Source organism: Meriones unguiculatus, chromosome 15 (genome assembly GCF_030254825.1).
Source record: "Meriones unguiculatus strain TT.TT164.6M chromosome 15, Bangor_MerUng_6.1, whole genome shotgun sequence".
In the NCBI taxonomy this organism is placed as follows: Eukaryota; Metazoa; Chordata; class Mammalia; order Rodentia; family Muridae; genus Meriones; species Meriones unguiculatus.
Window position 1 is genome coordinate 68,673,226 of NC_083362.1, and position 15,203 is coordinate 68,688,428.

Consider the following 15,203-nt stretch of genomic DNA (forward strand, 5'->3'; position numbering starts at 1 on the left):
TGCAATGAAACCATAAAACTATATATAATACTATTTATATAATACTTTTGTTGTTGTTGAGAGAAAGTTTCTTTTCTAAAAAAAAAATGTGGCTGAAACAGCTTTTTTTTTAAGTTAGAGAAAACACGTCAATTGAGATTAAATCTCGGAGAGATGGCTCAGTAGTTCAGAACATTCTGTTTTCCCAGAAGACCCAAGTTTAACTCCTAGCACTCAAGTTGGGGCCTCATCACCACCTATAACTCCAACTTTGGGAAATCATATGTACTTCTCTGCTCTCTGAAGGTACACACACGTAGCATACAAATCTCTACTATAAAATCAAGGATTTGCTAGACATTAACCAGCTTTTAATCTTCTACCATCATTAAGAATCTTAAATGAAACTATGGTCCTCTAATAAATAGTATGATAAAATGACATCCATTTTGGTTTATTACTTTTATTGCTGCAATTAGGTGACACTATATGCTTGTTTAGAGGTGACATGTCAGCTTGCATGCAGTCTACTTTTGAGTGATTTTCTCTCTCTCTCTCTCTCTCTCTCTCTCTCTCTCTCTGTGGGGGCGTAAAGAGGGAGAAAACAAAGACAGAGGGAAATGGAGGAATTATACCAACAGCTGTTGAGCTTAAACGAGACAGTATATAAGTGTTTATTGCACTGCCTCATGAGGACTTAGTGCTTTTCTAAAACTCTTTCAGTCCAAGCAACTAACAAATGAATCCATTTGTGTCAGTTTTAACATGTTAAAATAGCCAAGGGCTCTGACTTCACTCTTTTTCACCTTGATCACAATTGTCCATAAACCAAACACACACAGAGCACCTTGGTCACAGTGGTCCAACAACAGCCATATAATTCCTGCGCCTTAACATTTCAAGTGGAGTTCACTCCGTCCAGTCAGCCCAGAATTTGTTCAGGATATATAGCACAAGCAGGACATTGACATGAACAACATGTCAGTTGGGCATGCTCCTGCTGGACAGTTCCTTCTCTCCTGGGACATCAGGAAAAGAAATGTGCATTAAACATGAAAGTACCAAGTTTCTGTAAAAGAGTGAATAGGAGATGAGGGCTGCACTAAAGGAAATCGGCAAGGATGCTTCTGCTCACGCTGAAGCTGGAAGGTTTCCAGAGTAGAGGCTGGAAGACTATTACTTAAAAACAAATAGATGAGAGGTAGATGATAGGTAGATAGATAGATAGACAACAAATACATGATAGAAGACAGACAGATAGATAATAGATAAAACAAACAAAATAAAATTGAGTTAAGCCTGCCTCGTGGCCCCACCTAATATTCTCAGGTTTAGAGGATGGCCATCATGTTCTTCCCTTCCCTAGACCAGATGCTCAGGATCCAGGTGTCTGTGAGAAGCAGAGCTTCTTGTTATCAGCTGAGGACAGTGGCCAGGGCCTCCATAAACGCTCTACCTGAGGTCAGTGGTTAGGACACTCTGCCCATAGCATGTCAAGTTCACTCAGAGATGGAGTTGTCAGCTGTGAGAAAGAAATCACCAGCAGCAAAGAGGCCTTGATGAAATGGATCCCTGGGAACTGGTCCCAAAGCTTCTGATTCGGTTAAGTCCTAGGGGAGAGTTGAGAATCTGCCCTCCCGACAGCTTTCCAGATGACACGGATGTTCAGGGAGCCCACTGCTAATAAGAGTGCAGTTAAAGACATGGCTGACCAGAATATAGACAGTTAAAAATCCAGAAACGCAAGGTTGAGTCATTAGGATGGGTCTTCATCACTGCAGACACCTTGGAGGAAAACCGCAAAGACCTGGAGACTACGGATGCCTCGGGCAGTTACCTCCTGTTCATGTAAATCACAGTGTATGAATGTGACAAGGGTGGGAAGAGTGAAAATCATCGCCCACCCTCTTCTGTGAATGGCAGAAAAGCCTCCTGTCCTCACCTAAGGAAACACATTCAGTTAATTGCATTTGAGACCCTTTTCCCCTTTCAGTTACACAAATAGAATTCCCTGTTTTCTTTTGTAATTTCACTACCAGTCTCCTCTCCTAGACTTGTTAGGGCATCAAACTACTATCAATTGATATTATCAATTATCAATCATATTTTTTCTATAGAAACAAACTAATATGCAGTTCATATTCACTAAAAAAACAATTAAGGAAATGATTCATATATGACCATACAAAATATTATGTGTGTCAAAGAACATATTAAATCTACTACTTATAACTATTTTTCTCCTTGTTTTTCTGCAGGGAGGTAATATTTGTTGATTTGTATGTAAATTCTAGGGTGACTAGATAGGATAGAATTTCCATAGCTCAGTGATGTATTTTTCATTCTTTGCATAAGAAAGATCATTCTGAACTCAACATAGTAAATGCATGTTTTAAAGACACACACAGCGGACATCAACGTTTTGGGGTTTCTTTGTTTTTTGTTTTTGTTTTTTGTTAATGTAGTTTTAGTTTTGCTTTATCAAGACAGAGCTTCTCTGTGCAGTTTGGGACGTGCTGGAACTCACTCTGTAGACCAGGCTGGCCTAAAACTAAGAGATCCTCCTGCCTCTGTCTCCCAAGTGCTGGGATTAACGACAGGTGCTGCCACCTCTGGGTATCTGGACATTAATATTCTTAAACCAGTCTTGAATGCTATTTCAAGGAAGCAAAGCTTGAAACTACACGTAGAAAATGGAATGCATTCGGTCATAATATATGGGTATGTTGCACACATGAGCGCCAGGTACAAATATGCGTTGAAACAAAATCAGACACACACACACACAAACATACATACACACAGAGAGAGACACACACACATATGTATTCTGCTGAATATGCCAATATTAGGCCACTTTACACCTACAACAATGGCAGTTTCATAAAGTTCAACTTTTATTATCATTGAAAAGGGAAGGGATAGCATACTTTGCCTTTTCCACAAGTAAATTACCTACGTTCCTACTCAGATAATACATATGTATTTCTATGTCATTTGGCACTTCTATGATTTTTTTATTCACTTTTATTGATTTATTGCTACATCGTGTGGATAATGGGTTTGCATCAACTGCCCTCTTTTGCTCTTCCCAGGGCTGTGTCTGCAAAGGCAAAGGCCAGTGCCTCTGCATGGGGACCAAAGGGGACAAGGTAAGAGAACTTCCGCTGCCTCTTCACACCAGATGTGCCTTGAGCCTGTCACACTTCACCCTTCTGTAGCAGAGATCATCACTATGTTACCGAGTCTCCTAAATCCACCTTTAAAGTAATTGTGTGCAAACATTAACCTTAAACAATGTTGAAAGCCTTCTAGGAAGCTTCAGCTAACTTGTGTAAATACTGGCAGTTAGTCTGTAACTCTCTTGGCTGAATAAGTAGCAAATTGGCAGAAAAAGAACATTTTAAGAAGCCTCCCTAGAATACGCTATATTTATAATGTTGCTAAACACGAGAGAAATTAAAACAACTTCAGCGTCTCTCTTCGATGTAAACATGGAAACCCACAGAAGCTGTGCCGCAGCGCTGGGATAAGACCGCCCCCTGGTGGCCAAATCGGCAGCAGCGCTCTCGCCATTGCAGAATTCAAGGAAAAGGAATGCTGTGAAATGTCATCAGTTCGCTCCATTAACTCGCAATTTATGACAATCGAGACAGAGGCAGAGCTAAAGTATTTTTATTTGTTTACAAACACCTTCCTCGGAGACGTTAATTAATTGTTCAATAGTATTGAAGAGTAACTATTAAAAAAATTCCAAAGAAATAATATTTTGAGCACTTTAAATAACACAACTTACATATACCTGTACAGATATTATACATGTAATTCGCCTGCTCTAGGGTCTCCCCAAAGCTATGATTGTAGAGTGTTCACATTTGCTCTGGGATTCACTCTTTGTACTTGAACTTGTATATGCTGAGTCTCAGCTTAGGCGTGATGCAGATGTAAGACATGAGAGTAACTGAGTGGTGAAAAGGCTCTAGCAAATCCTCCTCTTTCTGTTTATTGGATGTGCTCGCCTATGAAAGTGTAAAATAGCAGACTTTTGATGTTTTCCATGGGTTTGTTTATTTATTTATTTATTGCATTTGCCAATTGTAACAAAATTGGCCAAATTAACTAGCAGCCTTGGCTATTGAAGACCAATTCTAGCATTCCCATTCATGGGGAGGTTTGTGTTGGGGAAACTCTGTGTTATTCACTCCTACAAAGCACTTCCCCACTCTGTCCTTCAACTAGTGGCCCCTTTCCTCTAACCTCTACCTGGAGTAGGTCTACCATCTGAGAGACGCCTCTAAAGACATGGGTCGTCTGCAGCCTATAGTCATAGAGCACTCAGTAGAGCTCTAACTATTGACCCCGTGATCCAAAGGAAGAGTGTCATAAAGGCTGTGGTACGGCAGTGTGTGTTGCTGGATGACTGCCACTAGCTTCTTGATTCCTTTTGGTTTTTCACAGGGTGAGAAAGGCTTTCCTGGGCTCCCTGGATTTCCTGGTCAAAAAGGATTTCCAGGACCTGAAGGCTTGCCTGGACCACAGGGACCCAAGGTACGTCAGCCTGCGTGCTTGGTGAATCTTCTGTCTCCCTCCCCCTTCTTCATGCCCACGACATAGGCCACTGCGGACTGTGAAGAGAATCCCCCATCCTGGTGGATCAAAACGACATTCTTGGTTTCCCAGCTCAGCTAAGCTTTCAGAACCGCGTTAGTACACAGGCAGTCCCAGTGAATTGCCACCCGAGAATCCAGCCAAGCTTCTCTTACATGGGAAAATGAGGTCTTTCCCCTTTCACTGCGGGCCTGTCCGTCCACGCGTACCCTGACCACTGGGATTCCCACCATGATCTTAGTCATTTCTAAGGGGACTATGAATTGTGCTTTTTTTAATGCTGGCTTTCTATTTCAATGCTGAACCATGTAAATATTTTTGCTATGCTGCTATCTAATACAACTTCACGTAGATTTTCTAACCATACTCTCTATGTTGTCTTTTCTTTAGGCCAGGTTTGTTTGTTGTTGTTGTTGTTGTTGTTGTTTTCAGATTAATTGATTTTTGATTGATTATGTATGCAGTGTTCTGTCTGCAGGCCAATAGAGGGCACCAGATCTCATTATAGATGGTTGTGAGCCACCATGTGCTGGGAATTGAACTCAGAACCTCTGGAGGAGCAGCCAGTGCTCTTAACCTCCGAGCCATCCCTCCAGCCCGAGGTCAGGTTCTTAAAGGAAGAGTCAATGTGGTACTTGTGGGTGAAACTTGGCCTCTGGCTTCCTCCCTTGAAAACATTCCCGCAAACCTCACCAGTGACTTCCAAATGACGACGACTTGGGGTGCTTTTGTGTCTAACCCCCACACAAACCTCTGATCTATTTCAAATTAGGTGCATCTGGAAACATCTGTCTGCCTTTGTTTTGTCCCCTACCCCTCATTCTTTTCCTGCCTCCTCATCCACCTCTTTGTTTGTGGGCTCCTAAGGTTTGTAGCAGAGCCTGCCACCCTTCATGCTTGCTATGCATCTTTGTCTTAAAGGCTTTGATATGCCAAAGGCCTTGCTTCAATAAATAGCCAAGAAGACTTACTAAATAACCATGAACCACTAAATCTGCCTGTCTTTCTTCCTACTGGGGACATTAGCTAGATGGGCATGTGGGTTGTCAGGCAAACAAACTCACTCCCCTGTCTAGTGGCCTCCAGCAAGCTGTGAATTGATGAGCTCTAAAAGATAACTGTAATTGATGTTTGTGGAGTCTTTTTAAATTCCATGCTGTATTGACATATATATTAAAATAATGCTTAAATGATGCATTTACTTATACCAAGCACTGGCCCCTGATTATTCCTTCCTGTATTTTATTGACCTTGTGATGCCAAGTACACAGAACTCATGGAAACCTGTCTGTTTACTGCTTTGTTCTAAAGGATGCACGTGAACAGACAGATGGGCAAGAGCATAGGATACACAGAAGGTCCCAGGGCAGGTGCCCCTATCCCCATCCGGGCACATGGATACCCACCAGCCCAGAGTTCTCTGTAATCATCTCGGGTTGGGGATCCTCGCAAAGGCTTCCTCTAGGAGAGAGGATCCACTCCTAATCCAGTCTCTCACTTCCCTGCTCCCTAGAGCGGCAGCTAGAGTGTCTACACTTCTAATCAGGGCTTGGCCTTTTGGTGACCGGCCAGCAGCCCATCAGAAATCCCCTCAGCAAAAGGTGTGTCTCTTGATGTGCCAGGGAATTCCAAGGAATCTGGAAACTTTGCATGAATCAAATATTAGGACTAGAGACAATCCTTGTGCCTCGATCTCTCAGGGAGAATAAAGGAGTTTAGGAGCTATAAGCCAGGCACTGAAGGCAGAGCCAAGTATCTGTTTACTGCACCAAAGCAACTGAACCCATACTTATAGCTTATAAAACCAAACCTGGTTCTCAGACATTCTGCCATTTCTGTCTATCTTATCCACGTCAGCATTCTCTTTCTCTGTTTCTTCTTCCCATGCTAGGATGGGGAGGTGACTCACAATGTAAAATGTGCTTGGTACACAAGCATGAGGACCTGAGTTCAGATCCAGGCCTAGCACTCTTTCATTTGTAAGCCCAGGGCTGGGAGTGGAGGACAGAAACAGGCAATGAGTTGATAAACTCTCAAGTCAGTGAGAAACTATGTTGGAAAACATAAGATGCAGAGTGATAGACTCCATAAGATGGACGACACCTAATGCCAAATCTGGCTTACACACATACACACACACACACACACACACACACACACACACAACTCAGATTCTGCGCTGAGATGGAATTTTCCATCGACTACTTTCAGGGCTTGGGTTTTGGATTGCTCTTTGTTTCACTGGTAAAAGGATTTCCGACATGGGAAGCCTGCAGGTAGATTAGCCAAGGACTCCTTTAATTAACTCATTCATTTGTTTGTTTGTTTATTGGTTTTTTTAAGACAGGGTTTCTCTGTGTAGCGCTATCTGTCTGTCCTGGAACTTACTCTGTAGACCACACTGGTCTTGAACACAGAGATCCACTTGCCTTCGCCTCCCAAGTGCAGAGACTAAAGCTGCGTGCCAGCGTGGCCCAGCCAGGACTCCTTTTTTATTTTATTGTCTGCACTCTACTCTGCTTGGCTTCAGCGTTTCTTTAGGAATACAAATTGCAGTTACAGAGTTATCACCATACTTCATGTGGATTGCATGATGTGCAAATATTCCATAAAATTAACACAGAAAATACCTGTCATATCATGAGATCTTATTTTCGGGCATAGCTTATAGATTTATAGATACATATAACCCCAAAGGAGAACCTTATCAAAGGCAAAAAAAAAAAAACAGAGAACAATAAAATCTTGCCAAACTATTTTCTCAGATTTATAAGCTTTCATTCTCAGCATTCTCAGTATTATTTTCTGCATGAGAAGATTTACAACAGAGAAGTAAAACCTGCAAGTCTGTCTTCTTTTCTGCCCTCTGCATAACACCAAACAGCTCCCACAGGGAAAAGAGACAGCCTTGAACATGACCTTGCATTCAGGAATTTCACCTCAGAAGGGAACGGCTGACTTTGGCCTTGATAGTCCAATCTCAGGAGACTCTGTAATAGCCTTTCCTAAAAATGAAAAAAAAATAAAAACTGAAACTCTCTGGAATGATGAGAATAGCTTTTGAACAATGGAACTTTCACAGCAAGTGGCTTAGTTAAAATATTCTCCATTTAAGGTGATTCGATATGAAAGGGGTCCTCAAACCAAGATTCATTGCTCGCTGGAGGCAATACTATCTCTGGCGCAGGCAGAACTCACTCTTATTTATTTACTCGTGTCTGCACATTTCACTATAAAGTGTTTCTTCTGCACAGAATCACCGCTTGCTGGTCTTTTTTTGCTATTGTAATCATGGCATTCTTCCTTATCAGACCTCAGCAGCTGCTTGGCTAAGGTGGATCTTTTACAGGCCCACAGCACATTCCAGCCCAGGGGAACCCCAACAGAATCCTATTTAAATGTGGACTGTGACTCTATAGGCCTGGGAGGGAACAAAGGAGTGGGGATGTTTGAGATGTTTGTGCTTACACCAAGCTCGAAGGTTTGTGCCTAGTCACTGGCCATTGGTCCCTGTTCCCCCCTTGAGCAGCAAGGGTTTAAATGTAGTTCTATTTGTCCGCGCCACCTGGTACTTTATTGGAAGCAGCAAGTGATCAAACTTTATAATGAAATAATCATGAGAGCAAAACTACACGGTGAGGGAAACAAGACTGGGGCCAAGTGGTTTTTACTGTACTGACCTTTCCTTTTCCCCTTTGAATCTAGGGCTCCCCGGGGCTTCCAGGACTCACTGGCCCCAAAGGCATCAGGGTTAGTAATCCAACCCATCCACCCTGACAGTCGGCTGAACGCTCTTCTACCTTACTGTTGCTCGAATGTCCGAGGGGAGTAGGTACACCGTGTCTGCCTCCGCAGACAGAGCCTGAGAACACGAGAACTTACCCACCGGCTGCGGCCAAAATCACAGTAACCACCTTAGGGACAGGTGTGAGCTGGTAGGCGAAGGGCACAAGAGAACTTTGTAGAGAGAGGAAGGTGGTGTTCCTGATTGAGGTGGGGGCAATTACAAAGTGACTGTAAGTATGCCGGCCATGATGGGGTGCCTAGCATCCGAACACTCCAGTGACAAGGCAGGAGGATTGGGAGCATGACTCATGACCACATGACTCCAAGGAAGGAAAGAAGGAAGAAGGAAGAAGGAAGAAGGAAGAAGGAAGGAAGGAAGGAAGGAAGGAAGGAAGGAAGGAAGGAAGGAAGGAAGGACTCAATAACGTACAATGCCAATCAGTACTCATACATCCAAATAGAACATGTTGCTAGGAAAATGGGCTGGCTAGCCTGGAGTGTGCATCATGGTAGAAATATTAAGAGAGGCCCTGCCTCAACATGGTGAAGAAATAGAACAAACTCCCAAAAAGTTGTCCACTGACCTCCACAAGGATACTGTGGCATATATGTCACCAACACCACACACAGAGACACATATACGTGCACACACAGAGAGAAACACATACATGTGCACACACAGAGACACACACACACACATGCACATACACAGACGTAGAGGCACACACATTCACACACACCAGTTCTGTAAATGAAAGGTAGGGGCAGAAAAGTCAAGCTCCAAGCCAGCCTAGAATATCACGGTGCTCAGATTTGAGACCAGCCCACACTACAAACACAGTGAGGCTGACTCTCACAAAACAGAACAAAAAGTTCTACAAGTGTGTAAAGGGTAGGTGTGCAAAGATATTTTCCAAGTCTTTTTGTTTTTCTAATCATACTCAATACCTGGTTGTAAAGATGATTAATGAGATGACAAATGACTTTATGTTTATAGGATGAGCATTTCTAACTGTGTTTCTACCCCATCTTCTTTTACTTGCATTTAGGGAATAACTGGATTACCAGGATTTTCAGGTCCTCCTGGACTTCCAGTAAGTAATGAGAACTGTGTGTGTGTGTGTGTGTGTGTGTGTGTATTTATGTGTGTGTATATGTGTACATGTATGTATGTGTAGATTTGTATATATGTATATGTGCGTGTGATGTGTATGTGTGCACTATCACTCGTGTGCTTATCTTATTGAAGATGTTAAAATAGTCACACTAGGAAAGAGTTCAAACATGCACTTTACAAGAAGAAAACACACCCTAGGACTGATGATGGCAGAGTGTGGATTTGTGTGACATGCGCAGGACTGAGAAGAGGCAATAGAACAAGCTGACAATCCTGTCTGTAGCATAGAACGGTAACATAGTTCACCTCTGTGTCTGTGTCTCTTCCTTTTTCCTCCCTTAATCTCCTGCTTAGAACAGCATGTCATGTAATTCCATTTTCTGTTCTCTATATATTTTGTCTAAAATGTCCACATCTTATCCAACAATCTTTATCTTAGTTAACATGTTTTGTTTGCTTTGATATTTAAAGCACACCTAAAGTCTACAATTTTACTTTGCTATGTAAGCATTTAAGAAAAGATTTCTAGCTAATGGCTGTTTAAAATCATCCATCACTTCCCTTGAATCCTGACATTTTTTGCAGGATTCTGGGCCTTGTGGTGCTGCCTCTGTCTTAGTCAGTGAGTCTTGTTTTCTCTCTAGGGCATCCCTGGCCATCCTGGGCCTCAAGGGCTGGCTGGTTTACCAGGATGCAATGGTTCTAAGGTATGTCCTCTTGCACAAATGGTTGATGAGAGTGTTGCTGACTACATCAAGGTAAAGCTGTAGTGAGATAGAAGTCGACTATCTAGGAACATTCTCTTAGTAAGAACCCACAGCATGACTTTGCATGGGAATTCCTTCATTTCTTTTTATGTATGGTTTTAAGGGAAAACTCTGAGTCAGCTCCTACCAAATCTCAACTTCTTACTTGCGTCAGAGGTTATAGATATCGATCAGAGACTAAAGTCTTGAGTACAAAGTTAGTGTTTGGAATGACAAGCCTGAGCTTTGCAGGCCCACTTGCCTCCTTTTGGTCCTAACTAAGCCCCCTCGTCCCTAGAATGGTGGCCACAAGTGAACTAATCACTGAAGTTCCAAAAAGCAGCAATTAAAAAGTTCTTGGCACAATTAGGTTGCCACTTACGCACAATTTGAGACGCAGTAGACCCTGATCTTATTCTCAGTTAATATAATGGGTTTTTGGCCCTCAGCCTTCTGATCAGCAGCCATCAGAAATTTGAATTGGTTTGCCTAGATTTCTCACCGTGGGGGTGGAGAGGAGGCATGGGGATAGCTATGGGCTATTCTAGCACAACTAATAATTCTGACAAACCTTCCGTGTCTTCTAGGGTGAGCCAGGATTCCCAGGCATTCCAGGGACACCAGGCTACTCGGGGCTCCCGGTAAGTACCCCCAAGTTCACCTCACAGACATGAATTATGAATGGAAGTAGTCCATTCCATGTGCTGTGCACATAAGTCTCTCTTGACATTGGGAAAGCCAGTGAAGAAAAGAAAGGAAGAAAGAAAGAAAGAAAGAAAGAAAGAAAGAAAGAAGGAAGGAAGGAAGGAAGGAAGGAAGGAAGGAAGGAAGGAAGGAAGGAAGGAAGGAAGGAAGGAAGGAGAGAGAGAAAGGGAGAAAGAATGAATTATAAGATCAAGTAGCTAGGGTCAGATAGTAGGGGAGAAGGACCTTCCCTATCAGTGAACTAGGGGAGGGGCATGGAGGAAGAGGAAGAGAGGAGGTGAACAGGAGAAGAGGAGGAGGAGGACACAGCCAGGATACAAAGTGAATAAATTGTAATAAATAAAAATAATAAAGAAAAATTTAAAAATAAAACAAAAAAAAGACTTTGCTTTACTTTTGACATATCTACATAAAGATTAAAATAATTGACAGGAGGAGAGAATGTAAGCTCAAGTTTCTAGCAATTCAGAGTGAGAGCAAAGACCAGGATTTAGAGGTCAGACTTCACTTTAGCATGTAACTTCTAAGTCATGGGAAACAAGCAGGGAAAGGAGAAAGGCCCTGGTGGCAGGGAGAAAACCAGAAAGAATGTGGTATGGGAGTCTTGGGGGAAGATGCTCTTCAGTGAATGATGACCCAGCCCGATGCTGCCTAAAAGTCTAGTAGTACAAGGAATGGTGTCTTGGTCTTAGCAACATGAAGTCATGGCTGGCCTTGGAAAGCAGTGTTTCCATGGCAGGACGGAACTGGGTAGGAACTGGGGAATAGGGAGAGGAAGAACAAGATGCAAATTTGCAGGCAAGATGAAAGAGAGACTGGCTGTGTTGGATAGAGACAGAAGATGAAGAAGAAAGTGTTGCTCTGTTAAAATGTGGAGATCTGAGCCCGTTGAAAGCCAGTGGCAGGAGTATTATGGTGCCAGGAAGCAAAATAACAGAGCAGAGACAAAGTCAAGTGTGTGGATTTGTTTGGCTTCTAGTTGCTAATATTGCTGCTTCTTTCCCAGGGCCCTGATGGTTTGAAAGGACAAAAGGTGAGCCATTTGTCAGCTACTGGTACTGACGGTCTCTAACCACGTGTATCAAAAGGACTTCAGTTAGCTAATGAAATACAGACTATTACAAACCGACCTCATACACCAGGTCCTGGCATTAAAAATTCAGGTACCATAGAAATTAAAACACAGCACTTTCTTCTACTGAGCAAATTCCTCTGACTCTTACCATAGACAGATCTTTGGGTCAATCGTGTCATCTTTTAAGAAGGGAAGATCTAGGAGAAAGGAACTGACCTCATGCTCCAGACTCCATGTTGTAGGTCAGGAATTGCTACCAATTTGGGTATCTTGGGAAACGATTCATTATTCCTAATCCTTCCTCCTATCGCAGTAAGTTGTCAGTGTTAAAAAAAAAATAGTACAAAAGTCGGAGGAGGTGCCTGTAAAGCCCCACCCCTGCCTGAGGATCTGTAAGCCGCTAATGGTTACTGAGGAAAGAGACATTTTCCTCAATGGTGGACTGATAAGTTGTCCATGCGCCTATTGAATAGTCCCTCAGCCACGGTCCTATAGGAAACCTTAATTAAACTCATTGGCTATATACATACACACACACACACACACACACACACAGAGAGAGAGAGAGAAAGAGAAAGATTTGAAAGTATGGGGGGGACTATAACAGCAGGAGTGTGAGAGGGATACAGGTAGAGAGGAGTGAATACGATCAAAATGTATTATGTGTACAAGTACATAACATTTATACTGAAACTCACCAATGTGTATAATTTACATAAGCTAACAAAATGTTTAAGTTTTAAGAAATGCTTTAAAATGGAATAACTTCAAAATTTTTAAATGCGTCTCCTCCTAAACACTTTGGTCTTTGAGGAAGCAAAACCTTCAATAAGTAAATATGGTTGGGATTGAAAATACAAAATTAACTAAGTTGATGACTGTCTCTGTTTTTAAGGGTGAACCTGCTCAAGTAGAAGACAGGGAATTCCCTGGAAAAGGTGATCCTGGGCCTCCGGGGGCACCAGGCTTCCAGGTACAAAGCTTTCCAGAAGGAGCTCTCCTTCATGTTCATATTCTGTCTCTATTTCTGTCTTCCCTTCTTTCCCTCCCTCCCTCCCTCCCTCCTTCCCACCTCCCTCTTTCTTCTCTCCTGGTCTACACTGACTGCCTCACCCCTCCATTCTAACATTGACCTCATTAGAAGAAGCAATATGCTGATACGCAAAAACGACATCTTGTATGTCTTTTAGTCTCTTCCTAAGTCTCTGTCACTCTGCTCCTGAACGTAAGATTCTTCAGGGAAGAGTTCTCCTCTCTCTGTATTGGCTGAAATCAAGGATGGGTCTTCATTGTGCACTGTCAACCACTTGCAACTGGAGTGTTAAAGAACGTCCTGGTTTAAATATTTACACAGTATATTTTTTTAAGTTTTATTGAAATGTAGCTCCCTCCTCTTAACACTGAATGGTTTGCTTCACTAGTTCATCGGTAGCTAGCCTGGAGGTATTCCATAACAGATCCAAGGAAACACAGCTATTTGGGGCTTGTGTATATACATTCTGATTCAGAAGGCTCCTTAGGTAGATAGGTACTATAATTGCTAGATTTCAGGCTAATTAACCAGAAGTGACCTAACTTGGTTCATAATGAAGTGTGGAGATCTCTGAGAAGAGTTTGCCTCAGTGAATTGGAGTTGGAGTTGAGGTCATCGGTGTGCTCTTCTGGTGAGCCAGGGCCAACTGATGATAAGCTTGGAGCTGACCCGTCACAGGAATTCTAGTAGGGGCTGGGATAGGCTTCCGAGAAAGGCGTGAAATAGGACGATTCTTGATCCTTTGCTCAGGGATCAACTATGCAGAAAGAAGAGCAATGACCAGAAACATGAGGGTCTTCTGTACACTACTTATTATGCAGGTGCTGAAGACAGTGTAATGTCCTCCTATAAGAAGGCTTTCTTAGATGCCGGTTACACAGCAGGCTTATCTCTAGGCTCTAGGGCCCAGATGAGCCTAAATAAATAAATAAACAGTTCTAAAACTTCTTGCCCTCTTGGAGTCTACGTTCTAATGAGCAGACAGAAAAAACACCAACCAATAACCATATGGTGTGTTACACATTAATGAATGCTGATGAGAAAAAAAATGCAGGGAACCGGGATAGAAATATCAACCTGGAAAAAAAGACGCCAACTTTAGATGGGCTGAGAGGAACCCAGAATTTCAGTGGCACAGTTGGCTAACTGAGGGCACTGAGCCAGCAAAGCATGCAGCCTTCTGAGAGGGTGACACAGTGGTAAGAGGGGGAATAGTCATTCATACAGGTAGAAGGAAAACTAGGCAGGAGCACTGCAGATGGGGACAGCCTTAAAGGAGGAGGAGAAACACGACTATCCAAATACGGAGAGGGAGGGAAAGACAGGGAATGAGAGAGATAGCCTGAACACTGCCCAAATCAAGATGCCTACAGCAGTACATTTGGAATTTACTGTAGTTGGCTTCAGTCACTTAAATGTTTACTCTTGAGATTTCCTTGAAATGTCACTATGTCTGACTAATGGGTTTTGTCATTAATTGTTGACTACATTAAACTCACTCTTCCCTTAACTTCAAGGGTTTTCCAGGACCCCCAGGTTTTCCAGGGCCTGCTGGTCCACCAGGTCCTCCTGGACTTTTTGTGAGTATGACGTCATTGTTGCTATGCACTCTAAATGTGTACATTGGGGATAACAAAATGTTTTAGAGCAGTCTCCCAGCTGGGTGAGATTTCCTGCTGTGACTTGTGTTTGTGGCTTTTTTAGGGTTTTCCTGGAGCTATGGGACCCAGAGGATCAAAAGTAAGTCTAAGTAACCTAACTTGTAGTAGTCAGAGCATCCTAGCCAGTCCAAAATCCTAGGAGACCACTGTGACTACCTTCCTGGGATCACAGGAGCCCCAGCAGGAAAAAGGGACAGGACCAGCGGTGACTTGATCCCTGACTCCGAACACTAGGAAAAAGCAAAGGTTTCTCAAGTATAGGTTTCCATTTCTGGTAACCCTGCTTCATCTCATCAATTCTTGTCATGGGCTGCTTTGCGAAATCCGTTTGCTCTTATGTGACTAAATGAAAGGAGACTTCATTGTGGTCTTTAATTGGGGTGCTTCAGGTGTTCCTATTCAAAAATCAAGTTGTAGTTTAAAGGTAAAAATATTAAGTAAGGCCGAGCCTCACCAAGGAAGTATTATTAAGCAGTGTTTCTTATTAATATTA

General features: G+C 42.6%; 1 protein-coding gene across 1 annotated transcript in view; it reads left to right on the top strand.

The window, feature by feature from the left end:
• The window catches only part of Col4a3 (collagen type IV alpha 3 chain), a 117,349-nt gene that overhangs the window by 48,024 nt on the left and 54,122 nt on the right, over nt 1–15,203 (top strand). Inside the window, exons 2-11 of the mRNA XM_021635104.2 lie at nt 3,075–3,131; nt 4,438–4,527; nt 8,293–8,337; nt 9,423–9,467; nt 10,135–10,197; nt 10,824–10,877; nt 11,948–11,974; nt 12,912–12,989; nt 14,567–14,629; nt 14,754–14,789. Coding sequence (XP_021490779.2) covers nt 3,075–3,131; nt 4,438–4,527; nt 8,293–8,337; nt 9,423–9,467; nt 10,135–10,197; nt 10,824–10,877; nt 11,948–11,974; nt 12,912–12,989; nt 14,567–14,629; nt 14,754–14,789 — 558 coding nt within the window. The remainder of the gene's footprint in view (nt 1–3,074; nt 3,132–4,437; nt 4,528–8,292; nt 8,338–9,422; nt 9,468–10,134; nt 10,198–10,823; nt 10,878–11,947; nt 11,975–12,911; nt 12,990–14,566; nt 14,630–14,753; nt 14,790–15,203) is intronic.